Source organism: Rhinolophus sinicus, linkage group LG07 (assembly GCF_036562045.2).
Source record: "Rhinolophus sinicus isolate RSC01 linkage group LG07, ASM3656204v1, whole genome shotgun sequence".
Classification (NCBI taxonomy): Eukaryota; Metazoa; Chordata; class Mammalia; order Chiroptera; family Rhinolophidae; genus Rhinolophus; species Rhinolophus sinicus.
Genome location: NC_133757.1, coordinates 11,606,158 through 11,634,091, shown reverse-complemented (window position 1 = coordinate 11,634,091; position 27,934 = coordinate 11,606,158). Strand labels below are relative to the sequence as shown.

At 44.0% G+C, this 27,934-nt stretch overlaps 1 protein-coding gene across 4 annotated transcripts in view; it reads right to left on the bottom strand.

Moving 5' to 3' along the window:
• HSPA12A (heat shock protein family A (Hsp70) member 12A) overlaps positions 1–27,934 on the bottom strand; it is a 143,736-nt gene that overhangs the window by 114,702 nt on the left and 1,100 nt on the right. For all 4 annotated transcript variants that reach the window (XM_019725245.2, XM_074338990.1, XM_019725244.2 and 1 more), the window contains exon 2: positions 14,931–15,018. In XM_019725245.2, the coding sequence (XP_019580804.2) occupies positions 14,931–15,018 (88 nt within the window). The remainder of the gene's footprint in view (positions 1–14,930; positions 15,019–27,934) is intronic.

Here is a 27,934-nt window from a genome sequence, read left to right as displayed (position 1 = left end):
AGTCCCACCAGAACCCGACCAAGCCGATCCTTGACGTCCAGCCACCAGAACTGTGACAAACACATTTCTGTTGTTGGTCAGCCTGTTGTTGGGGCCTGCTTTCCATTCCCGAAACCCCCTGGTGTCCCTCCCGAGACGGGAGGCACTGATCAGCAGCCATCCTTATGTAGGCCGGCCAGGTCAGAATGCAGTGTGACTCCTCCCTCCCAACCTAGTCACTTGCCTTCTGGAATAAAACCAGAGTTTGAATGGGAGAGAGAGAAGGCTTGTCACTATATTCATGGGAAAAGTAATCTTTTTCCCTTAGGTCCTACGCCTGTGACGTAAACACAGGTTGTATATTTGCCCCTCGCCTTAATAAGAGAATGGGACCCACACAACCATGAGGAAAACTGGCCATGTCTTCTAGCACCAAGAACAGAAAGGAGCAGCCTCTGCTTCTGTGTACGAGGGAGTAGCTATGGCAAACCATCTCTACCACTGGGACATGCAAGGACGGCTAAGATGAAATACAAAAAACCTCTATATGAAGTCATGAGAGAGCATCGACACAACCAGGACTTGAGGGGACAGAAAATACTGCAGGGAATTTGCTGATTCTGGGCATGAAACAAGAGGCTGAGGGTCCAGTGAAGGACGCGGGCAGTGAAGGGCTACAAACAGGCAAAGGAACAAGCAGAGCTTCAGGCAGTCTCATGGCAATGGAGGGACAAGAATGAATTACGGGGTTGTGGGGGCTAGGATCCCTCTGAAAAGGAAATATAGATAAGTTAGTCCAATATACTTCCCACTTTCCCCCTTGAGACATTTGCCAAGTTCTGAAAATATGCAGCACAGGAGGAGGCTGGAAACCTAAGCGGGAAGCTTTTGAAAAACAGTGTGGAGTTTCCAACAATCTTGGAATGCTAAGAAAATCAAGATTAAAGTCAAGGCCCTGCCAGAGAAGAGGGGCCCTGGTGAACACCCTGGGTTCAGCTGGAGTACCTACAAGACTGATCTACCAGAAGGGAAACAGAGCTAAGTCCCTGATAGGATTACAGTGACCAGCGCCCACTTCATCTGCCACAAAGGAAAGGGGCCCATCCTGAGCTTCTTCACTTTTTTATACATAATGTCTGACACTCAATTAAAAATTACTAGACATGTCAATTGATAGAACCAAGTGAGCAAAATCCAAAGGGAAAAAAAAGACAGCAGAGGCAGACCCTCAGGTAATCCAGACACTGGAATTAGCAGACAAGGACTTTAAAATAGCTGTAACAGGTATGTTCAATAACACAGAGGGAAAGATGGAACAAACAGATGAAACGATGGAGAATTTTACCATAGAACTAAAATCTATTTTTAAAAAGAGTTAAGTGGAAATTGTAGAACTGAAAAATACAATAACTAAAATTACGAAGTCACTAGATGGTTTTAATGGCAGATTAGACCCCCAGAAGAGATCAGTGAATGTGAAGATATGTCAATAGAAATAGACAAAAGCACAGAGGGGGAAAATATTAAAAAAGACAGAAAAGAGACATATGGGCACACATGAAAAGATCTAACCTGTAAGTGGAGTTCCCCCAAAATAGGAGGACGCCACCTGTTGGTGAGTCTACACAGGGGACCCTCCCTTTTATCCACGTGGCATGGAGCCTTGCCTCCTAGTATTTCCCCTATCTTTACGTCACCTGTGACATATCTCAGAAAGTAAAGGCCACATTTGCTGTCTAGACCCAATTGCAAAGATGACTTTCTCCCCTCCACTTGACGTTGCACTGAACTCCAGCCAAGTTTTTTGCTAACCTGTGAAAACTGGAGCTTCTCTGTCTGAAATAACGAGACAACGTGGGCAGGGTCAGGACTCAGCCATTTTCCTTTGGGCTGCTCACTCCAGACATCCACAGCTTTAACTCCAGACATAAAGCTGTGAGTTATAAACGCTAACTCTTCAGTGCGTTCTGCCTGCTATATGCCATCTCCTGTGGACGATGCTCAAAACCAGAACGTTTGTTGTTGGAAGGACTGCACTCCTAAGCAGTGCATCTATCAGACAAAATTGTGATCTGCAGGATTCGTGTTTCTGTTCTGACTGACCACTTTCCACACCCCAGGATGAAGAAAGTGCGCTATCCATATTAACAAACATTTATGGGGTATTTATTGTGTGCCAGGCACTGTGCTGAGCTCTTTACATGTGTCATCAGATCGGTCAAGCCTCTTAAACATCCTCTCGAATGGATATTATTTCTTCATTTTATGGAAGAGGAAGCGGAGGCTTAGAACAGTTAAGTAACTTGCGTGTTGTTGCGGAGTTAGTGAGTAGCATATCCAAAACTTGATTGCCATCTGACTGCATGGCCCTCATGCTGAACACCATTGATTTACCCTGCCTGGATGGTCCCTGAAGCTCTGACCAGCTCCAACACCAGTTCTTTCTAAAACATTTGTATCATGTGGCGCCTGACAGAGGGACGACTGACTGTACAAATCCCTGAAAGCACTGTTCTCCCTGTGCAGCTGGCATCTCCAGAGGCAGGGGACACCTGGCTGGGTCTTGGGCAGCCCCGCCCACAGAGCGGAGAATGTTGGCCATGTACCTGACCAAATGATGCTCCAGATTGTAGTCTGAGCCATGCCCTCTCGACCTTTTCTCAGAGGCCACAGTTTTCAATAGCGCCAACCCCAACTTCACAGCACCCAAATCATGTCATTGAAGGAGCGAGCATAAAACGGAGCATCTTGCTCCAATGAGACAGCTCTGAAGTATCAATCAAACGGCCTGCATGGCCATGGGCTCCAGGAAAATCTGCCTCTCACAGTAACGTTTTTTTTAAAGAGGGTTTTCCTTCTTTTCAGGGTGATATAAATCTTTCAAATGAGAAATACCCCGTTTAAGGTTGCCTCACATCCTCGACAGATTTTTGGTCCATGGAGTAAAAGACTCCTTTGGATGCCAAAGATTACAAAATGCTTCCAACTACCTATTTGCTCAACTATTTTATTGTGACTGAGCTTATTCTTCTGGTGGGAAAAGCAATCCTTGGACTGTTTTAAAACAATTCCCAAACTGGTGAACGAGAGGGGCAAAAACCCAGTCACCTGAAGAAAGCAGAAAGGAAATACTATTTCAGCAATTCAAGTCAGAACATCCACATTTAATATTTTTCCTCCCTTATATATTATCAACTATACCTTTGAATGTTGGAAATGAAATCTACAGTTTGCCAGAATCATCTGCATTGCTCGCTCAAAACTGTATTCCAGAATCAGGCAGGAATATACAACTACTGGAGGCCATTCCCTCTTCCCCATCCAGATTTGTTTATTTCATATGTGTGTGTGTGTGTGTGTGTGTGTGTGTGTGTGTGTGTGTGTGTGTGTGTGTTTTAAACTAATAAAGGGAGAAACACCATCTGCCATTTTTGCCTAGGGATCTGGAATGGAAACTTCCACTGCTGGTGGGTGGTGATTTTCCCCCAGCTCTCTAGAAGCTTCTGAGACTTCAATTTTTCTAACGGCGGCTTTGTCTGTAGGGAATGAACCCTGGCTACAAAGTCCACCGGCTTGCTGAAAACAATGGCGTTACAGAGACAATAGGAAAGAAGGTACTGGCTTAGTGTGCCAAGCGCTAACCTGCAACCTGCCATCTGCTGAGACATCTTAGCTGAGACACTCCAGCCCCATCAAGTTCAGGGACAGGCGGGTCCTCTATTCACTGCTTCCACAGCTCTAGGAGACCAAATCCACTGGGGGGTGCAGCATCCTCATACCTACACACAACAATTCTGCTCAAGATTCCTCTGTGCTCTGCTATTCCTACTAACCTGTCAGGACGCCGACAGAATGAGGAGAAGGGGAGAATCGAGACCAGTTTTTGAATATTTCAGGCTTGTCCTCACCCCCCACCCCCCCCAGAACACTTCAGCCTCCAAAACGTGAGTCACTCAAAATAACCTGCAGAACACGAAGAGGGTGTAAGATCATCTCACTGCTTTCCGTGTGGGAGGTGAAAGCAGCAGCACAGATTCGGTTGCCCAGGTCCCACACCTGACAACCATCCTGGAGCTCACACCATAACCAATGAGGCACTGACTCCTCTCGACCTGACCTCCACAATGACTTTCCATCTCCAGCTTCCTCTTCCCCTCCAGTGCTCTGCCCTGGGCCAGGACCTCCTGGCCTCTCGCCTGGGCTCCTGCATCGGCTCCCTGTCTGATGTCTCTGCCCATCTTACCCTTGGCCTTGCCACGCACTGCTGCTGGGTGTCTCCAAATAGGAAAACACCGGACCCCATCAGTCCTCTTCTTAAGCGCTGGGATGGTCAGACTACAGAATAAAGTCTGACCTCCTCAGCGTGGCCTACGACTCCATCCCAACCTGGAGTCTGAGCCTTGCTGTCCCTCTTGGCCCCTTGAGGTGTCTGCCTCAGCGCAGGGTTGGCCCCAAAGCCAGTCCCACCCCTTGGGGGAAGTACAAGTCACTTCTGCTTCTTTACTCTGCCCAGCTGCTTGCCACCAAGCGTGACTGCAGTGACGTGGGGCATGGGGACACAGATGCATGTCCATATACTGCCTCCACCAGAGCGAATGCCACAGCATGTCCCCACAACACATGGACATAATGGCCTGATGTCCCAGAGACAAGGAATGTTAGAACAAGGAACGTAGCGGTACATGATCCATAAATCATGCTTCCATTCAATCAGTATGAAGAGCAACATGTGCCTCGGTAAGATAGAAATTAAAAACAAAGGAAAATAATCGATGCCAAATGGTGGAGGGACATACCCACACTATGCCCCACGGTGCTTCCTGGAGCCTACCTAGTCACACCTGCTGGCAACCCCTCCTGGGGTACATCAGCCCACACTGCCTGCTGTCTCTCGCTTCCTGTCTTTCTGGGAGTTACCACGCTCACAGCTGACTGGTTACTTTGGCTCCAGTCTCTCTGGGACAGACGTACAGAAAGGGTGCCCCTGACCCAGGGACCCCTGACTTTTCTTCTGCACAGACAGCTCCTCCTCGGGCAGCCCCAGCCCTGTGTCCAAGTCTGTATTCTACCCATCTTTGATATTCACTGTTTCCAAACTCACTTGTACTTTCCTAGCTCCAAGATTCTGCTCTGGCCTGGCCATCCTTTCTGCCCCAAAGGCCCATCATCCACCTGGTGAACCACCACACCCCTCTTAGCTATATGGTGCCATGCCTTAGATTTCCTGGATCCCCCCAACAAACAGGGCAGAAGTGGTCCCCATCATGGTACCTAGGATGGGTAGGAATGATGCAGAGAACAGGGACAATATGGGGGAAATCATTATATGAAATCACGTGCACCCTGGAAATGTAACTTGTGAGATCTCCATGTGAGCATATGTGTTCAGAAATAATTTATGTTTTAATTGGTAGAGATAGCTTATAGTGAATCAACTGCATTCAAATTAGACAAGAACATCTTGATCAGTAAAATACAGAAAACCAAGGAAAAACAATATACTTTCTGCATTTTGACAAACCTCTTAGTCATCAAGACATTTGTTGACACAGGAACATCAAAGAGGAAGAGACTCATTTTGCCATTTTAGGGACCATGACGGAGGTGGGAGCCTGGGGGTGGAGTTGGGGACTCATACAGAGGACAGTCGCTGTGATCCCTGGGGAGGGGTGTGGCTGCACCCAGCCTGTGAGAGGACGCAGGGTGGCACCTGCCTGCGGTTTCCACCACTGGTGTGGCCACAAAGGCCACAACATGTCAATTCTCAGTCCTCATCAGACATGGCCAATTGGCACCCCTCTTCCTGACACAGCAGACCACCCCTCTTCCTGGAAACACCTCCTTCATTTGACTTTCAGCACACCTGGTTTTCTTTTTCCTTCAGTGGCACGGCATCTCAGACTTCTTCCGTGGTTGTTCTTCATCTCGGTGAGCTCTAAAGGTGGGGACGCCCCAGGCTCTGGTCCACAGACATCTCTTTCCCCTCAGCACTCTCTCCTGGGGCATCTTCCAGTTTCTTGCTGTGTGGTGATGACACCCACGCTGACATTTCCAGTCTGAGCTCACCCATCTCCACTTGCATATCTAATAGTAACCAATAAACAGGCCCCAACCAAATGGCTGATCTCCTCCTCCCCAAGCTTGCACGTCTTCCAGCCAACAGCACCGCAGTAATCGGTGGCTCCATCCTTCTGTTAATATTTGCTCAGACCAAAACTGCTGGCACCATTCTTACTCTTCTCTTTCTCACACCCCACATCCAGTTGCCAGAAATCCTGAGGCCTCCCCCTCCAACATCTGTCACTCTAATCCAAAACAGCACCATCCCCCATCTCCATCTGGCAATAGCTTCCGAATAGGTCTCCCTTCCTCTTCTCTACCTACCCCACTCCCCACCGAAGTCGATTCTCAACGTGACCATTGGGATCCTTTAAAAATGAAGTCAGATCATGCCACTCTTCTGCTCAAGACCTTGGCTTCTCATCTCAGGGAGAGGCTGGAATCCCTACCATGGCCTGCCAGACCCCCCTTGGCCTCATCTCCCCGCTATGTGGCCGGCTTGCTGGCCTCTAACACACAAGGCAACTCCTACCTCAGGACCTTTGTACTAGCTGTTCCTCTGCCCTGGATGCTCCGCCCTCAGATATCCACACGCTTGTTCACTCACCCTGCAGGCTGCTGTGCAGTGAAGCCTCCCTGGACTCTCTATTGTGAATTCTAACCCCATTGCTACCCCATCATTAACTATCCCCCACTCAGCTTTTTTTCTACATTGTTTATCATTTAACATATTTGGTAAACACACACACACACACACACACACACACACACACATCTAGGCTCCATAAGGACAGAAATTTTTATGTTTTATTCACTGCTGTATCCTGATATCTAGAACAGTGCTTAGCATATAATAGGTGATAAATAAGTATTTGTCGTTTCATATTGTGGTTTCGTATTGATTCACCTGGGTCACTTGCCATCTTGACTGGATGGGAGGAAACCCTGGGCCTCAGGGGTGGCGGTGGCACGTCACGGTCTACCACAGGACCCATTGTGGGATAGCACGGTGCTGGATCGACCTGGCAGCCTTCTCTGTGCCTCTCGCAACCCAGAATCCCCAGAGCCTACCACAGGGCCTTTAAAAATGTGAGTACATGCTTGTTGAATTAATGAAATCCAGATAAGTCAGGCTGAAGAGGAACCCGAACTAGATGAGATAATATGAAACAAAGTTGGAAGACTCACACTTTGTAATTTCAAAACTTCCTACAGGGTCTCAGTAATCGAGACAGTGTGGTACTGTACATGGATAGACAGGTAGATAAGTGGAATAAACTTGAGAGTTCAGAAATAAACTTCAGAGCTCACCTGTATAGTCAATTGATTTTTTCACAAGGGTGCTAAGACAATTTAGTGGGAAAAGAATAATCTTTTTAATAAATGGCACTGGGAAAACTGAACATCACACAAAACAATGAATACCATCATACAAAACAATGAAGCTGGACCCCCATATATCACATCATGTATAAAAATGAATCCAAAATGATGAAAGACCTAAACATAAGAGCTAAAACTATAAACTTCTTATTAGAAGAAATAAATGTTAAAAGAAAACATAAACATAAATCTTTGTGACCTTAGATTAGGCAATGGTTTCTTAAATAAGATACCAAAAGAACAAGCAAAAAAAAAAAAAAAACAACAATAGATAAATTAGACTTAATCAAAATTTAAAACTTTTGTGCTTCAAAGGACATTATTAAGAAACTGAAAATACAACCCACAAAATGGGAGAAAATATTTGCAAGTCATACGTGTATATCTGATAAAGGAGTTTTATGTAGAATATATAAAGAACTCTTACAAATCAATAATAAAAAGACATAACCCAATTGAAAAATGGGCAAAGGACCCGTATAGACATTTCTCCCAAGAAGATACACAAATAGCCAATAAGCACCTGAGAAGATGCTCACGTCATGAGGCATCAGTGAAAAGCAAATCAAAACACAGTGAGAGAGCACTTCATACCCACGAGGACGGTTGTAATAAAAATGACAGATCATAACAAGTGTTGGCAAGGATGTGGAGAAATCAGAACCCTCCTACACGGCTAGCTGGACTATAAAATGGTGCAGCAGCTTTGGAAAACAGGCTGGCAGCTCCTCCAAAGGTTAAACACAGAGTTACCATATACATATATATGACCCAGCAATTCCCTTCCTAGGAATATATACTCAAGAGAAGTGAAAATATGCGTCTACACATAAACTTGTACATGAATGTTCACATCAACATGATTCATAATAGCCAATAAGTGGCAACAACCCAACTGTCCATCACTGACTAATGAATACACAAAACGTGATCTATCCACACAATGGAATATTATTCAGTAATAAGAAGTGACACACAGACGCTGCTGCAACATAGACGAACCTTAAAGACATCCCACTAAATGAAGAAGCAGTGACAAAAGACCAAATACTATACGAGTCCATTTTTATGAAATGTCCAGAATAGGCAACTCTATAGTGACAGAAAGCAACCTGTAGCTTCCCAGGGCGGGGCTTTTGGGGGGAAATGGAGAGTGACTGCTAATGGGTACGGGAGTTTCCTTTTGGGGTGATGAAAATGTCCTAACATTGATTTGGTGATGGCTGCACAACGCTGTGACACACTACAAATCAGTGAATTATACACTTTAAGTGAGTGAATCGTATGGTATGTGAATAGCTCAATAAATTGTTATTTAAAAAGGGGGCTGTCAACAAACTGGGTCTCCGAATGACAAAAGACTGCACATCACATCGTAGGAAGGAAAGCTGAAGAGAGCGGGAGTAAGACAGAACAACCCCAGGGAAGAAGCCACTTTCGATATTTTAAGGGCTCACACGTGGAAAGGAAACTGGATGCTCTCTGTGGCCCCGAAGCCGGCTCTGCTCCTCTGTCTGGAGTGCTCACCTCCTTTTCTAATCCCCCCAATAACTCCTCCACACCCTTCACGTCGCAGCTTAACTGTCGCCGCCCTGTGATGCTCTCCCCATCTCCCTCGCCCCATGTCTTCGCAGTGTACTCTCACAGACTTCACAGCCTCCCCCATTCGTAGTGTCGTATTTATTTAATGACTGGGTTACAGCCTGAGGACCTCACGGAACTTCTAGCCCCATGAAGGGAACCTGTTGGCTCTCCAGAACTTCTCGTGGTGCCTGGCATACAGGAGGCGCTTAATAAACACTGTTGGACGAACAGATGATTGAACCGTAACTGTGGAAAACTACAAGCTGACAGCCTCAGCAAGCACTTTCTGAGAATCAGCACTGCCAGCAGATGCAGTAAGGGGCCCCTGCACCTCCCTCCACGGGGACTGTTCAAGCACGTGGGGTACAGAGGTGCCATGGCGCAGATTAAAGCACCACAGAGGTGCTCGGATGGGATTTCTTTCCCTTCCGTTCATAAACAGTTCATGAACTCTGGGAAAGTCCTAAAAGGCAGATAAGAAAAGTAAGTAAATGAAATGATCCGCAATCTCTATACCAAACGACAGCCCCAGTTAACAGCTTCTGGACATTACCTAGGTAGCACTTCAGGATATGGACAAACGCCACTTTATTCACTGAGGGATGATGTGAATCTCTGTACATCCCCTCACGTTTAATCAGAGCTCACATTTATCGGGTGTTTAATTGTGCCAGGCATTGTGCTAAACACTTCACATGCCTTTGATTCTCCTGGAATCTCGAGAGGTGGATACTTTAATATCCTTCACATTCCATATTACAGGCAGGGAGCCTGGGGATTAGAGCTAGCACGTCACTGTCTCACGATCACAGACTAGCAAGTGGCAGAGCCAGAATCAGATCCCGGTCATCTGACTTCAGACTCCAAAGAAGGTTCCACTGATGTTTGTTGAGGGAACAACTGAACAAATGAATGAGTGGATGGATGTGTCCTCAACTGCCCACACTTGGAAAAACTGAGTAAGCTTCTCTTAACCAGCTGGTTGGTTCTAATCTCAGAAGTGCTCTAAATTGTATGTCACTCATCTTTTCATGCCTCACTCTACCCCAAGGGGAAAAAATGGGGTCATTTTAACAGCACAAAGAGCATTTCTTTGGCTCCAACTCCCACCAGCTACTGAAGAAGTCTTCCTCACGGGGAGACTCAAATATCTCCTTGGATGAGCCTCTCCGCAGCCTCCCGTGGTCCAGGCTTTGGTCACCCAGAGACACCTGCAGAGCTTTCACCACTGCAGGCAGAGCCGACTCTGGCCTACCTCCAGCCACCTGCCTCCCACACTCACTAAAGCTGACTGGCCCCTGCAGCCGCTGCGATGCTGCTGTGTCCCCTTCAAAGGTGTGGTGCCACCTCCCGTTGGTATAGGTGCCGCCAGTGCTGGTGCCACCACCACCGCCAGTGCTGGTGCCACCGCCATCATGCAAGTGCCACCAACCCTGCCAGCGCCGGGCTCACCGCCTCTGCTGCTGCTGCTGTCACATCACTGGAACTACTGCCCAAGTCAACACCCTGAGGAGCTGGCCTGGCTCCCACCATGCTCTCAGAGTCGGGAGGCAAGTGGGGGAGCTTGGAGCTTTGGTTGTTGCTTGCTCATGCCCCAGTTAGTCAGTAGGCAGATGAGGGCAGATTGAGTGACAGGACATCATGAAGTACTCAAAATTACCCTCTCCTCCAAATAAAGCTTCACTCTGGACTCTCTTGGGATTTCCTGGGAGGTGACTTGGTCCCTTATGTGAACAGATTCCTGGAAAGCCCAACTCATTTCCCCAAGATACCTCTAAATCCCACACGGGGGCCAGTGGAGGTCAAGCTGGGACCTGCTTCCCTCTCCCACCCTTCTCCTCCTGCCTACTTGTAGTTGACCAGGAGTCTTTCTTCTGCTACTGTTGGGACGGTTTTTCCTGCAGGCCCCTGCTGAGAGCTCAATCCCCCTCCTTATTGGAGCTCTGCCCCCCTCCTCCTCCCATACCTTATCGGAGGTGTCTCCTGCAGGCACCATAGTTAGAGGTCTCCCTGTCAAACAAAGTTGAGGGATCACAGCTGCTAGGGACGGATCTCCCTAGCACCCCGGCCAGATTTCCCCCCTAACCCGGACGCCTAACCTATAAAACAAAGCACCTGACCCCAGTTAGTGCTCAGTTCTTTGGGAACAATCCCACTGAGCCCACTGGCGTAATAAAGCTGTGTTCTCCCTGATCTCTGTGAGCCGCTTGAGTCTCTCGGTCCTCGTTATTCTTCCGCAACACTACCAGGAGGTCGAGAGGCACATTTGTGGCTCATCTTTTAAAATTCACAAGACCTCATGGGATGCATTTGTGAAGTCACCTTGCCCTTGACTTTGCCCTATTTCCCTTGCAGCCCTTTTCTCAGATATATCATTCTTATTATTTTATTATATGTATGTCTGAAAGGCAGCATAGTTTGATGGTTATAGATTGAGCGTGGTTAATATGTATACTGGAGCCATGCTGGCTGGGCTCAGATCCTGCTCCGCCGCTTTCAAACTGTGTGACCTTAACCACGCCAACTTGAGCCTCAGCATCCTCGTGGTAAAAGTGAGTATCTACAACGGCGACTTCTTCCTGGGGTGGCAAGGAATAAATGATGACAAGTAAAAGCACTTACGCTTACTGGCACCCAGAAGGCACTCAATAAGAGGGAAATTTTACTATTACAATTATTATTGTTACTGAGAAGAATGTGAGATTCTATGGTGGGGACACAAAAGCGCGAAAGGTCAACCTAACTTGGGGGTGTCAGGAGAAGCTTTGGGGAGGAGGTGGCATAATAAATAGGTGTTTGTAAGAGGAACAATAGGGAGAAAAGGCATTGCAAGGATAAAAAACAGTTTGTTTAAAGGCCCTGAAGCATGAAACATCCTGGCATATACAGAGAAGTGCCAGCAGATCAGCACAACCAGAGTAAGAGTTCAAGGTCAAAGCAAAGCCATAGCCAGATCTGAAACGACCACTGAAAAGCCTTAAACAATAGAAAAACAATATCAGGTTTGCCTTTCAGAAAGGTGTAGGTAATGTCCAACTGAACATAATTTCACCCTTCCAGGGTCACTATATTTATCACAAATGTCACCGCAGAATATTAATGCCACAAAACAGAGGACCTATGGTCATATACACGTTCTTTCCTCCATTCACAAGTCTTCAAAAGTTGTTTATTTGAGTTTTAATAACTGATTGGCTTATGTTTCTAGGCTGGTTTAGTTGCTGCAGGTTTTCCTTACCACTGTGATCTTCCGGAATGATTTTTAAATACGCATCTCCCTAAGCACAAGGAGGGTCATAGGTGGCCATTTCTTAGCATGCGTGCAAGTCAGACAGCAATTATTCACCCCCCAAGCATACACACAACAGTGGCAGCTCTGCAGATCAGGACTGGGCAAGGAGCGGATGCGGGAAGCAGAGCCAAGGGCGGGTCGGTGCTGGGACTGGAAGCGAAATCACCTCCCCGGATAACAGCAGTATGAGTAAACAAAGAAGGTCACTGAAGAAAAGGAAAAAGAACATGCGCTGTGGCATGAAAGGGAGGGACAAAAATGCAAAGTGCATCTTTTAAGGGAATTTAGTGACAAAGGAGGCCCCTGGAGGGAAAAGTTTGCGACAGGAACTAAACTGTTTGAATAAATCTAGAGTCATCTATTTACTTATCATTCATGAGGTCAGCCTATTAGCCAAGTCTATTAATTCTCTTTGTTCATAAAATGTCCTGGGCGTTGAGAAAATAACTTGACACCACAGAATAGCCTGTGCTCTCCAACCAGGAAGGACTCTCAGGACAGCAGGAAGAGAATTCACTGCCACTGGGCACCTGATAGGTGCCAGGTATTGTCCCAGGGTGATATATGTTGTCTTATTTAATCTTCACAATACTCTTTTGATAAAATCAACAGATATGAACAGTCTATTTTTCTGGCCCAATGTTCATTGTCCCTTATTAGAGAAAACAGAGGCAGTAGAGAAAAATGAAGCCAAAAACTTAGTTTCAGACAGACACCCATCACTTTAATTTCCCTTCTCCTCTCCCAGAACTATAATCTTGGGTCTGATCTTAAATTTTCATAAAACAAACATTACTTTTTTCAGTTCACCTTTTCCTTTTAACACAGCATTGCCCCCAAGCACCCGTGTGTTAACGCTGTTGTCCCTTGTCTAACAGACTCACTAACTCGCTCGGTACACATATGTGTGTTTGTGTGTGCTCAAGTGCTGGTGTTCAATTCAGGCACACACAGGGAGTGCTGTTACTCCTGTAGGACCTGCCAGTATGTCAAAACCAAATTCTGGACACAGACGACCTATCATTTTTGCGTTGTAATTGGGGCTGCTGAGCACCAGTGCTATTTTGCTTATTTTAAGTTGTTTAAAAAAAATAAACAAAAACAAAACAGAAACAAAGAAAAGTACAAAAAAATCAAAACAAAAAACAAGCTAATCATATCAACCCATCACGTGGTACTCTAACTTAACATGTATTTTATGGTCAACTGAGAAATTCAAAGAGCATTGTGGAAACAATTAAAGTAAGCATGAGATGTAGCAGGATCTCCATCAGTCACTCTTTGTTTCTCAGACAATAATTTTTCTCCTGAAAAAAATCAAATCAAACAATAAATTATTTAGTGAGCACCCACTATGTGACAAGTACTCCACTGCCAGTTGAACACTATAGGATTTCTTTTTCATTATTGTCTTTTCTTCTTTAAAATGTTTAAAGCATCGATCAGGATGCTTTAGCTGTTTTCTCTTCAAGCAATTTTATTATGAACGTCTCTTCAGAAATGTAACGCTTTGGTGGCTATGCAGAGTTTTCTGGGGAACTTTTTTGTTTTGTTTTGTTTTCTTCCTACTATTGTTTTTCACCTAAAACTTTCCTTTTCTTTTCCTACTCTCTGATTTTTAGGAAGAAAAAAAAAATCTAGCCATCTGGGGTCTGAGACCACTTGAAATGTCTGGGCTGGGGATTGCTAATGACCTCCCAGAGATAACCCAAATTGCTGATTTAGCAAAGCCCATTCTTGACCTTGACACAGGACAAGACAGGCAAAGGGAGCAGTGAAAGAAAAAGGATCATAGAAGCACTCAGCCCTCACCAGGTCCCCTCCCCCATTCAGCAAACACCTGGCTGAGGTGGAAAACATGACCGCTCCAACCTCCCTATTGGCACCAATTGAAGCTGTCAGCTCTCGGCTTGTCACCAGTTGCACTGGGAGGCCCCGGGCAGCCACAAGAGCCCTAATTAGGCAGAAATGACACTTCTACAACTGACCTGCCAGGACCTTTGGCAAACCATTTAACATCATTAGTTAACATTTTTTAAAAGTGTGAATGTAAATGAACAGCCAGTGGCTTTCAATGGAGTTTGTCGGTGGCATCTCCCCCCTTCCCTGCTCACTCTTTCTCTTTTTACATGAATAGTCCGCTTGTTTTCTCCAGAATTGGAGGGAGGCGCTGGGGAAGAAGGAAGAAGAGGACCAGTCCTCTGAGAGGAGAGACGTGTTAAAGCATAAACAAGCCCAGAGGAGCACAGAGACCACCTCTTCCTGCTTTAGTGTGGGCCCGGACAGATACAAGCCCCCGGGGCCAGCAGAGCAGAGCAGGGAGACAAGCTGCCCAATAGCCTAGACCATGCCCGGTCCCCTCTACAAGCCACACCTGTGAGGGTGGACAGCGACCATTCTGAGCTTTGGGTGGGCGGGAAACGATTTGTTTTCTGACTCCAGTGCCTCTGAAATACCCTTGCATTCACACCGCTCACCATTTGTTGGCATTCTGAACACGCTGATGTTTTGCAGCAGTTTAGCCAGTATCTTACTTTTTAAGGTACCGAGTTCCTCTCCAAAGGAATGAATTTCTAGGGCTAACCATTTCAGGGGCTGGTTTGATATGTACCCAGATTAGCTCATTTCCTACCTGAAGCCGTTACTTCCCGCCTTGAATCACACTTCATTTTGTTCTTTGCTGTACACCCACAGAATCCGTACACGCCAACACTCTCCATCTGTAGGAGGGGAAAGAGTTTCACTGTGAAAATGTCACTTTGTGTTTCCACGCTGCTCTCAAATCGTGCTGCTTGACAGCCGAAGAGGCAGCATGGGGTACAACGTAAGGTTTGTGTGAGCGGCAGAGGGTTCCTGAGGAGCCTCTGCACTTACCACCTACGTCTGTGTGGCCCTGGGCTGGGCGGGGGCGGGGGCAGCGGCAGCGGCAGGGGCAGGGGTGGAGGGTGCCCTGAGTCTCAGACGTTTTCATCTGTGAGACAGAGATAATGCCTCACTACTTCAAGTGAAGGGAAAAAAATAGATGGAAATACCATGAAAACTGGAAAGCGCTGTGTAAAAGTAAGGAATTGCAGACCAATAAGACCTGCTGAAACTGAGGAACCATGCCAGGTTCACATCTATTATTACATTTATCTTGGAGAGATGAAATTGAGACTCTGTCCTCTTTGCTTCCCAGGGCACACTCGACAAAGCCACCACACCAACCAGCAAGCATGTCCCAGGTTCCCTCCCTGTCCTCCCCACCTCCGCTCCTGCTCATTCTCAGAAGGGTTGTGAGTACTACAAAGAAAAGTGCATGCACGCAAAACACATTCCTAAAACCTACGATTATATTAGCTACCCGGTTTCCCCCAAAAAATAAGACCTAACCGGAAAATAAGCCCTAGCCTGATTTTTCAGGAGGACATCCCCTGAACCTAAGCTCTAATGCGTCTTTTGGAACAAACCTTAATCTAAGACCCGGTCTTATTTTCGGAGAAACACAGTATTTTGCCTCTCTGCTGGACCCTAAACAGTACAAGAGGGGAAGCGTGTCTTGTCCAGCTCCGGATTTCTGGAAGCCCTGAGAACAGCGGTGGGTACGCAGTAGATGATGCACAGTAAATGATTACTCAGCTCCTAGCAGTTGGGATGCGTGCTTTGGGAGGGCAGCGCACATTCTGAATTGGGAGAGTTTTACTTGCCCCTGATTTAAAGATGAGTGAAATCAAGCAGGCAGCGTGTGGTGGAGGATGCCTGTAACTGGTCATGAGAGAGAAGGAAAAGAAAACAATCTTAGTTTGGGGCAGAAAGCGAGAGAAAATACTGGAAAACGTCCTTAATAACAGTAAATGGGAAAGGGAGAGAGAGCAGCTCACTGTGATGGAGCATTTAGTGCTTTTAAGCTAAATACCTCAGCATATTAAGCAAATAGAGAAAAGCCAGCTAGAAGATGTCAGCAAATTGAGGCGAACGGTGCTCAGAAAGCCGATAGGAGGTGTCTGGCTCTGACCCCTTTTCCCATCACATGCCTGGTCCTCGCCTGCTTGTTTAGCGTTGCCTCTCCTCTCCAGCTGCGGGGCTTATTGAAAAGCTCTTGCTCCCTGGCTGGTTTTGGCACATTTTCTGCAGGTGCCTCCTACTGCGGCCACAATGGGCTGCTAGGGAGGTTTAGACCTGTCAACAGCTACAGGGGAGGGGGTGGCGGTGCTGGAGGGAGCACAGCCATTGTCTTAAAGGGCCAGTGACATTGTGCGCCACCAAGGAGCTTGCAGCACCTGCTAATGAGATGAATCCTTTCTCCCGCTCTCTCTTACTCTCTTTAATGATTTAACTTGATCGCTTTGGTTCCTTTATGGAAGGGGAATTGCTCCATTGATCATATAAAGTAATTGGCTGTAAAACATTGCTCTGCCACGAAAACTACTTCCCTGGCTGAAAATGTCACAGCAATTGAAAAGCTCTTAGCCCAGTTCAAGAATGAGGTTACTCCAGAGAACAGGCTTTACATATGTCCCTGAGTACTTGCATGTTCCCGAGGCTTACAAGTTTGGGGTGTGACTAATGGATATTTAAGACAGAGAATTTCCCTTCCTGTAGCATAGTATGATTTTGTGTGAGGTTGTGGGACATGAGCCAAACTAAACTTAAAAACTCCCTCAACCCTAAAATTAGATTGTTCGGGGAAAGAAATTATTTTCTTAATCACCCATGTCATTCTTTTCTCGGGGGACCATGAATTCGGAAGGACGCCTGCGTGGGTCAAGTGTGATTTAGGAGGGCGTGCCCGTTCTCATCACACAAGAAGACATCTTTGTCTAGGAGGTAGCAGGGGCCTTGGGTTAGGAAAGGAATGATGCTCTAATTGTTTAAGATTTGCTGATTTTTCAGACCTGTCACTTGGCGGCAGCAGTGACACACGGTGGGAACAGGGACCACACACTTAAGTAGTTTTCATAAATACCTCATTAGTCATTGCCACGCCAATGTGAGGGAGTAGTTCACCTGGGGAAAAATCACTTTGTCCTAGGCATGAACCTGCCAGTGAAATAAACAGCCGTTAGTGATGGTTTCATTTTCCTCTGACAGCTGAAAGCCTAAGTTCGTATCTGAATAAGAGCCAGAGACTTTTTTCAATTTAATTGGTGGGAAGCACCACTTGCTAACCACGGTGCTGCCACGTTACTAACGTTACTAATTCCGGAACAAAGCTTTAGGTGAATCACCTTCCCACAGGATGAGCCACGAATATTTTTGCAGCTGATGAAGGAAGCAGGAGACGTGCTTATTATTGTACTTTTTTAAAAAGGCAAAAACATCTGCCTGCCTACTTGACAAACAAGAACACAGAGAATTCAGCTATAAAAAAGCTGTATTTTATAAAATGATCAATCTGAAGAAAGCCACAGAATTTTTTACATATAAACCTTCTGAAAGGTCATGGTACAAGTTTCATAACTTGTGAGTGCAGCACTTTTTTTTCTTAGAATTTAGAAATTTTGGATTTTCAGATCTTTAAATCTTGTAGTATTATCAGAACATACAGATATCCCGTTAAGGCAATTACACATATTATACCAAAATATGCTGTATATAATAAATGCTATTTTTCCTTTACCTACTCACATAGTGAAATTTTTTAAATTCTTTAAATCTATTAAATAAATTGATTCCTGAATATGAAGAATTATGTTGACAGCATTTCACCAACAACTGGAGTGTTTTCATGGGAAGGGGAGTAAAGTCTGTGCTTATGTAGCTTTATGGGGAGGTCTGGTTTTTTTTTTTTTTTGGGGGGGGGTCTGTAAAATGAGGGTGTGGAATTAATTGACCCCAAAAGTTCTGCCTGGTTTTATGATTTCCTTATCTATAAAAATTATTTCCATAATGGCAAATAGATGAGCAGTAAACACGACCACACAGGTATTTCTAGCAGCTTTGCCTATTAGCTCGGCAGTCAAGACAAAGTAAAAGTGAGTTGAGTTTAAGCCTCTGCAGCCAAGACTAAGGGAGCCTGAGCCACCAAGGCTAGAATCCCAAACTGCCTCACAAATAACCTCTGGGGAGAAGGAATTCACAGGGAAGGTGGTATTTGGGGGGGGGGCAGAAAGTGGTGAGTATGAGTGGACGGTGTTGACACCATTCACTGTATTTCTGGAATGTGGGGAAAGGAAAACATTTGAAGAGGAGAAAAGCAATTCCAACAAGCACAACACCACTGGAATGAATGTCAAATCTGACAGCAGCCACAAGACTGGTTTCATTTTTGCATCCGCTGGTTTAGCTGTACACGATGCAAGAGTCTGATTAAAACTCCAAAGTTCAGAGACAACAAAACGGGGCATCGTAGTCTCATAACTCCTGGGGTTCTTCGTAACACATTTTAAACCACCTGACTTCACGAAGGAGAAATTCACCTTGAATTACATTTGTTTGAACTTCACACTAAAATGGATGTGCTGGGCATGCATTTAACAATAAAAGAATGCGTTTTGAAATGCTGCATCACTCCTGCACCCATGCACACCTAACTAAGGAAATGTGTACAGGATGATGAGAATTACACCCTGGGCTAAAATGCGACCTGAAGGGTAAGAGCCAACACTCTTCATAATCAGATTGGTAAATTTACTTACGGGGTGAGAGCCCCAGACATTTCAACCTGAGCCCTTTATTTCCTTAGTGTTTACATTTTACCGACATGTATCTCACCCCTCAAAGGTAACACACAAAAATGTTAAGATCCTTTTTATACTTAAATAAAAAGTTAACATCAGGCTTGATAGATAACAGTACCTGTTGAAATGCCTGTATTCCATATGTAAGGTGTTCTTACTTTCCAGTTAAAAAATGATGTCAATTTGAACGTTGCTTTATAGCTGCTGAATTAATATAGAACTATTGGCTATGGGAAGAAAAAGATCTTATTATTTTATCCCTTGGTAGGAGGCACAGGATCATTTGAAATGAACATTTCAGCTGCAGTTCATATGACTAAGTCGGACACGACCGGAGCTAGACAAGTACAGACCTCACTCCCCTCCCCCAGGAAGAGCCTGCTTCTACTGTTTTGTTTCCTGCAATCTTCATAGAATTACATGCTGCAAAGTTTCCTTTTGTTCAAAAGTCAGAAAGCACTAAGTAGCTGAAGGAGTGTTCCCATACTGTTTTTCTCCAGTTTGTTTGATACAGGATCCCAGCCCCTTTCCACCAATTATATCCTTCCAGAGTTACTTCTTATTTTAAAATATGCAACTGAAAGAGACCCACATTGGTAACAGCACACATATGACGGGTCCAAAGGACCAGCTGTAGATGCCTACTATAAAAAAAAAAAAAACCTTAAAATTTTACCTACATGTTTTGTCAAAAACAGCTGAGATGGGACGGCATGCAGTGTACAGCCCTCATGCCTGACGTGGAGAGCAAGGTGAGTCTCTCCGTAACACAGTAATCGAATGGGCGACCCTGATGTGACAGCTAAGCATTAATCCCAGAGGGACAGGCATGTGCGTGAAGTTCTCTGACCTCCTAGCCAGGGTCCACCTAGTTTTGTGCTTTTTCTTAGCATTAGAGCTCGAAAAAGAGTGAAAAGTTCAAGGCATGCCTCTCCTGAGTTAGAGTCAAACACAGACAATGTATACAAGGAGAAGGTAAAAACAGTTATTTTTAGTTTTGTTTTTTTTTAAAAAAAGGGTGATTTCTTTTGTTCTCATAACAAACACTTAGAGATAAAGTCTATTGCAAATATAAATTAAGAGATCTTATAATTTTTAAATTCATTTTGCTTGTATTTCCTGCTTTTGCAGATTTATAATCTCTAAAAAGAAAACTAACTTTCCATTAATAGACTTATGAGAAATATACAGAAAAACTATTAATTGAACAGATAATATTTTTCTTGCAAGGGTCTTGGTTAAGAATTCAAAATGGCTGTATTTTCTGTAAAGTAACAAATGATACACAGGACAATATTTATTCTAAAGCGTATAAACTGATAAACCATACATCTTACTTATTTCAAATATCATACTTCAAGAATTGTTTTTGTTTTTACTCTACAAAACATAGTCTTTGATTCTTAACCTACAAAAGACAATCTTTGATTCTGTATTCTCAACATCAGCATGGGAACTTTATTTTCCCTTATATGCTGTCAGCCTGGCTATGAAGAAAAGAAAGCATCTGTGATTCAGCACCCAAGTTCAGGTCAGATCCACAAGTTCATAAAAATTCCAACAAGTGTTAGCATGGAATAATTTTACGTCAAAAAGAAATCTGGTACTACATCTCTCAAAAAGAAACTCTACTTTTACAATTTTAGAGGTAGAAAAATTCTTTAGAAAGTATAGATATCTAAAGTGAACTGAGATGTCTCTTCTGTAGGAAATGCCCTACCTCATGAGTCTGTTTCACAATCTTCTCTATTTTCAAACCCCCATTAAAAGTTCTAAGACCAGGGTGCAAATATTTGGCCATGAACTTCGGGAAAGATGGGTTACCGAGAATAATAGCTCAGGGATCTTTGAAATCACTCTGTTGTTCAAAAATCAATTCAAATTTTTACAACAGTCTCACAGTGGCTGTTGCAAGGGCAGCTCCTTCAGGGAGTTTTGCAAGTTCTTACAAAGGCAGTGGGAGAGAGTGGATCCTGGATTATTCGTGTGGCTTCCTTTGGCAGTATCTCTATGCAGACAAAAAGAAATGGAGATCAGGACAGGCACCTAGATGCTTCTATTACAAACCTCACTTTTGCCTCAATTATTTTTTTCAAGTGACAGTGCCATCACACAAAATCATCTTAGTATAAAGTATCAACTCAGTAGTACTGTCTGAGTACTACTGTGTTAGATTATCCTGCACTTGCCTTTTCTGTCCTATCCCCAAACTATAGCCCTGAAAAATACAGTTATGCAGACTGGAGCCCACGCTGAAGGCAGGCATCGTCAATAACATTAAAATTTCCTATTTAGAAATAACATTTTGGTCTTTCATCTTTACTACATCTCTCTTTCGAGTATTAATGGAAATGCTATTTTTCTGAGAAATTGATTGGTATCATTACTACTTTTATTTCTATAATATCCACCTAAGATGCTGAATGCACAATTTCGAATTATAATAATATTATTTAATTAAAAACAGGATCTATGATCGCTTGTTAACATCCAATTCTGTGTATTTTTAAAAATTGAACAGAAATTTAATCTAACACATTAGATTGGCATTAGAGATTCATTCACAAGTGTTACCCTAAATAATTTTGCTAAGTACATAGGGATCCAATAATAATAATTTATATGATTGTTATGTATGAAAGAGATGCAGTTAAATCAAATCAATATTGAGAAATTTGCCTAGAATGATTTTATTCACTAAATATTCCTGGGAATTTACTCCCCCAAGTCACAATTTTTCAAGAAATAATTCTCTGCATCTATGACTAGTATGCTTTTTAAATATTCAAAGAATTAAAAATCTCCAGCTTCTTAAATCAGACCAAAAAGGGAAAAAAAAGGCGAACCAAGGGGGAAAAAAGAGAAAATAACAACCAAAAAAAACCCTATAATTTGCCGATAATTAATGTAAAAGAGTCAAAACCTAAATTTTTGACAACTGAATTTTTTAAATCCCCCAAATAATTTTTTGAAGGTTTAACATTACCATAAGATTCATGACCAGGCCTGAAGAAATCATCAGTTATAAAGGCAGAGACAATCTTTCCATCTTGCTAATAAGAAATAGATAATTCCTCTTAAGCAGATTAACTTAAAGTACATTTTCAGGGAAGCTAAAATCCCCTTCAATCAGATTCTTAAGTTTAATTACAAAAGTCAAACAATTTATTAGCTCTCATTCAAGCGCAACAACTCTCAGGAGCTAGGAGACAAACCAAATCAATATTTGCACCAGTAACAGAGAAAACATTTTAGCCATGACTTGAGAAAACATCTAACTGGCCCTCTTAACTGGGATTCTTCCTCCCTTTCTTCTTTGCTGCCCCCTATGTGGAAAATATGTTTAACATTCTCTTCATTCACAATAAACGCAATTACCGTTTTTATTTTGCCACATTTATATTAAGAAAAGAAGTACAAATTAAAAAGCCTGGCTTTTGTAGGATATTTTATATGTATTCATTTTGCTTTATTAGCCCCGTAATTATGTCACAAAAATACTCTTAAGTTGTATCTACTTCTATAAAGTTAAAAAACTATCTATTTAAAAATGGCAAAACAGCTTGCTAAAGAATTTCTTTTGCCTGATTTTTTTCCTTTTCTCTTTACTGTCTGCACTCACTTAGATAATTGCCCTACTTCCAGTTTTATTCTGCCTATATAAAAATTGTGTGTCTATACCCTGAAAAATACCAATTAAACTGCCAGCGGTTCCATCTCCAACAGCATCTTTGGTCTTCAGTGTCAAAGCCCTTTGAACAAATGACCGGAAAGCTAAATCTAAAACAGCCTTTGACTGGATGCCAGCTTTGAACACTCACTTTACGTCTGTGGCTCCAGCTTTCTGCCTTATTTGGGAAGCAAGAAATAACACATCGACTTTATAATTTACACAGATGATAAAGGTTAAAATAAAAGTGAAAGATTACCACAAGGTTTCATTATCTCCAAATGTCACTAATATTGTTTTAAAGGGGAAGGGGAATGGGGGGAAAAGAGGGTGTTTCCCTTATCATTTAATTCAATTCCATCCAAATTCCTGTATAAAGCTAAACAAAGGTTTTCAGACCAATACTGCAAAGTTGTTAAAAAATGCTACGTTTTCCTTTTCCTTAACTGCTTTGGTAATAATTATATCATTTACTGTGTGTTGGGCATACTAGGAAGAAGTTCACATGGATTTTTGAATTTAGTCTCATAGCAATCCTACGAAATTGAAAATATCAGCCAATGGGGAAATGGACTCAGAGAGGTTAAGTAACCTGTAGAAGATCACACAGCTGGGGACTGGAGGAACCAGAACTTGAACCCATGGGGTCTGATTCCAAAACCCAATACTTCTGGGCCATCTTGGCTGTATGTGTTATCAAACCAATCCTGGGTGAAGCCTTAGCCATTCTGTTTCTGACATGATCCATGAAGAAATCTTTTAGAGCACTGCTTTCAACCTTAGCTGTACATTAATATCACATATAAAGAATACTTATGCTTGGGCTCCACCCCCTAGATTCCAATTTAATAGGTCTGGGGTAGGGCCCAGGCATCTGTATTTTTCAATATTACAGCAGTGAAGAGACTAGATAATCCTTTTCTTCATGGTTCTAGTAGAATTCTAGTAGAATTTAGTAGAATTCTGGTAGAATCCTCAGGTGATTCTACTGTGCAGCCCAGACTGAGAACCAGTGATCAAGAGAGTAATGCCACTCATCCAAGCTCCTTTCTCCAAGCCCTCAAGGTAAGCAACTCAACTGGCAGAGAAGGGCAAGAGTCTAGCAAATAGCTGACACGAGACAGTAGAATCTGACGAAGAGGTCTAGATCTCAGCTGCAGTGGAGCACAGTGGGAAATGCATGAGCACTGGAGTCAGCCGGACCTGTTCAAATTCCATCTCCACTCCTTATTAGCTGTGTAACCTTGGGCCAATTGCTTGACTTTTGTGGTTGCTTTGCAGATTCAATGAAATGATATAAGGAATGCCCCAGGCACATAAAAGTGCTCCACCCATGGTGGTTGCTGCTGTGGTTTCTCTTGTGGTTTCTCAGTGGTGATGACTACTGCCGGCTGGCATTAGTAATGAAAAAATCAAATTACGAAAAAAGCATTTTTTATTAGTTAAGTAGGTCCTACTTTTATTACTTAGCATTGAATTTGCAGCTATTTATATTGCAATTAGCTTGGCAATCGTATTTCTCATTCATGACAACTGGGTGAGCAAGGGTAACCCCCGTTCCCTAGATGAGGAAAAGGCAACATTTCCAACTATTCTGTCTCCAATTTCTATGATTAAAGACACCTGCAATCATGTTCATTAGTTCCCTATGAAAAATGATATTGAACACAGATGGCAAATGCAGAAAAGAAAAATTAACAAGCACTTGATAGCAACCCCAAAATAACATCTAAATAATCACTTCTGAACATTAAAATCATGGCAAGCTGTGGTGCTTAAGTTCCAATTTATATAAAGGTATTGGAAAGGATGAAGGAAAAATGAACAAATACGTTTTTCTTTATTCTCATTCATTTAGCAAATGTCTCACACAGATTAGAAAGTCGATTTGAAATGCAGATGGAAGAATGGTTAACTTCCTCCATGAAGGGTCTTCCATTAGCAGGCAGAAATACACTAATATGTCCTGATATTTTATCTTGAATCAGAGCTACAAAGTAGAAGAGATCTAAGAGAGCCTCAGTTCAGAGGTTCTCAATCAAGGTTCCCAAGAAACCCGTGGACTGTGGGTAAGGGTCCCACAATTTCAAACGTACACCAAACACACTCCCAACATTTACTATTCTTTGTCATATGTCCAGTTTCCATGAATGAAATACAGTGTCTCTAAACATACTGCTGAATTCACTATACATAACCACTATCACATGGGGTGGGGTGGGGTGGGAGGGCCTCAATTTTTTTGTTGTTAAAAAGGAATCTTCATGCTCAAAAAGGTTAGGAAACACTGATCTAGTCCAACCCCCTTGTTTTGTTGAATAGATCCTAGATCTTGGGGAGAGCTGGATTACAATCTAGGTTTTCAAATACCAGACAACTAGTCCCGTCCCACACCATACATCTCTTCCAATGAGAAGTTAACAGTCATGGCTGGGTCCTCTTTCTAATATCTCTCCTCTTTCTAAAGAAGGAGAGTACAGTCCTACCCTCCCTCACTGGATATGTTCCATAATTTTCTACTTTCTGAACCTTTCCTTTCCTTCTCTTTCTTTCCCTCCCCTCCTCAACTTCCTGGTTAGGTCCTTAGTTCAAGAGGAATTTTTCCCTTTCCTTCCAAAAGGTTGATCTATTCTTATTCAACTTTAAATTCTTTGTGGATATCGTTCATCTGTATCTTCAGTCCCCCTTCCCTCTGGGATACCAGTGCTCAAGCTGTACACATCTAAAACCAAATGCATCCTATTCCCCTCAACAAAACCAGATCCCTCTCATGTATGCCATGTCTGTCAACTGTAACAGAATTCTGCAAGCTCTCCTCAATGGAGTCATCTTCGGTTTCCCAACCTCACATCCAATCATTCAAAGCGATTTTCGTCCTTCCTTCCTATTGTCTCATCCTTCTTTTCCTATTGCTACCATTATAGCTATGCTATTACCTGGGTCTTCCTGCTTTTGTATAACCAAGCACCCATCGAGCCCACCTCCTGCTGCCAGTTGACTTCCTAAAACACCACTTCCATCTTCCCAATCCTACATCCAGAAATTTGGGCTTGCTTCCCACTCTTACGGAATGGTACTCCAGTTCCTTCCCCATCTCACCTCAGACTACGTTTCCATCCTTACTTGTCATTATTCTTAAAAATAAGCCCTTTGCTCCAGCTAGCCTCATTATTCACCCAACTCCAAAACATTTGACTGTGAGTTAAGTGTTTATGAAGCATTTATTATGTGTTAAATCCATTCGTTCATTCAACAAGTACTTACTGAGCATCTATTCTGTCAGGTAATGTACTGATACTGGGGATGCAAAGGTGAGTAAGACACACCAAGGCCCTATCTTCATGTAACTTAGAGGCAAATGGGTTACAGAGAGGAGACTCTGAGACATGGGGGTCCCAGCCCAGGACACTTCCAATCTCCCCGTCTGGGGAAGGAGTTCAGAAGAAAGCAGGGGCGAAGTGAGGAGAGCTGGAGTGTGGAGCATGGCTTATTTGAAGAAGTGGGACTCAAACGTACCAGAGACGGGGGTGCCTTCTGTGCAGGGGGATAAGAGGAAAGGCACAGAGGTGGAATGGAAACAACAGCAGCAAGAGCACGGGCTTATTCTGTACACGGGTTCACTCAACACTAGTCAGCAGGGCACATGCTCTGTCCCTCTGCAGTGGACGTGAGAACAACAAGCTCAGCTCCTACCACCATGTCCATCAAGCAAGGAGGTAAGGCAGGTCCATGGTGATCTATCACACCCCGAAAGTGAGACCTTCCATTAGCGATTCGGAGAAAGCACTGAGGGAATTCAGGAGGAGGTGCAGGTCTGGGTCCCTATAACAGTATTTATAGTATGGATGAAAGGGGGCTACCTACTAAACCTGACAAAGCCAGAGACCGAAAGTAACCACACAGGGTGGAGTGAATGTAAAAATTCATTAACTAAAAGTGGATCATGGTGGGTAGTCATGTCCTAAGCCTGTGGCATCCTTGATACAGGTCAACCTGCAACTTTAAAATTCTCTATTGTCTTTGTGCATCGAAGATAGCACAGACCCCTCGAAGGTGCAACCACCTGCACCAGAGCACGAGACCACATCATTTTCTTATTGCCCACATACCATCTTTATGTGCTATAACCATTAACCATCCTGCGCCCAACAATGTAAAGAGGTTGGTGTCTCTGTTTTGCTTTTTTTCCACTCTGAGATTTCCCTGCTTTGCTTTTTCCCGCCCCCTTTATCTACCACTAATGAAATTTCATGGAACCCTCCTTATGCATAAAATAAACTGCAAAACTCTCCTTCTCCTGAGCATTTTCTCAATCTGTTGAGATTCTGCTTCCTGGCAGTTGTCATCAGTTTGGCTCAAATAGACTATTATAAGACCTTTTCTTTGGCGGGGCGTTCTTTCATCGACAATAAAATCAAATATTTTTATACATCTACGTGCATCCATTGAACATAACTATCTTGTTTCAAAGTGATTTCTCACTCACTTTCTCATTCTATCCTAACTGTAGAGTAGGCAAGCTTCTGTTTTCCAGATGAGCAAAGTGCCGCATAGATATTTTAAGTGATCCGCTTAGGTCGGGAACACAAACAGGCAAGAATAGCACAAGAACCCCCGTGTGCAGCCCCGCCCACTCCTGCAGCATTAGCATCTAGAGCAGGGGGAGCACATTAAGGAGTCCTATGATTGTATCTGACACCTGGCAGGTGCGAGGAAGCCAAGCAGGCAGTTTGTATTTAAAATGGCAGGACGCAGGCAGCCTGTGAAGGTTCTGGAGAGGTGACGTGACCCAGTGACAGGTCTTCCATTCCCACTTCTGAGTCTTGGCTCTAGCACCTCCTCCCCTGGGCCTAGGAACCATAACCATCCCTTAAGGTTCACCCCAAATCTTTTCGGCCACACCGTTTTTTTCCTACCACTGATTTCACCCCCACTAATCTCCCTGGGGAGGGCGCATATGTACTGGTCTCCAGGACATCGCAGTATGCCCAGCCAGCCCACTGCTCGACTCAGGGCAGGTAGTTCCGTATCGGCTGAATGAATGAATTCCTGCAACCTCCACAGCTTAGTGAACATGCCCTCGGTTCTCACATCCCTCCCAGACGAGTGGGTCTGCACCGGCCGCCCTCGCCATCCTAAGGAGCTCACGGCCGCGAGGGACGAGGGGATGGGTGGGGAATGCCGATGGCCAGGAGTCCCTGGGCCACGGTGAACCGCGCAGCCCAGCCAGGCTCGAGTCCACACCTGAAAGCCGCGTCTAACGCTCCCACGCTTCCACAAAAAGCGCTACCTGAGATCGCTATTTCC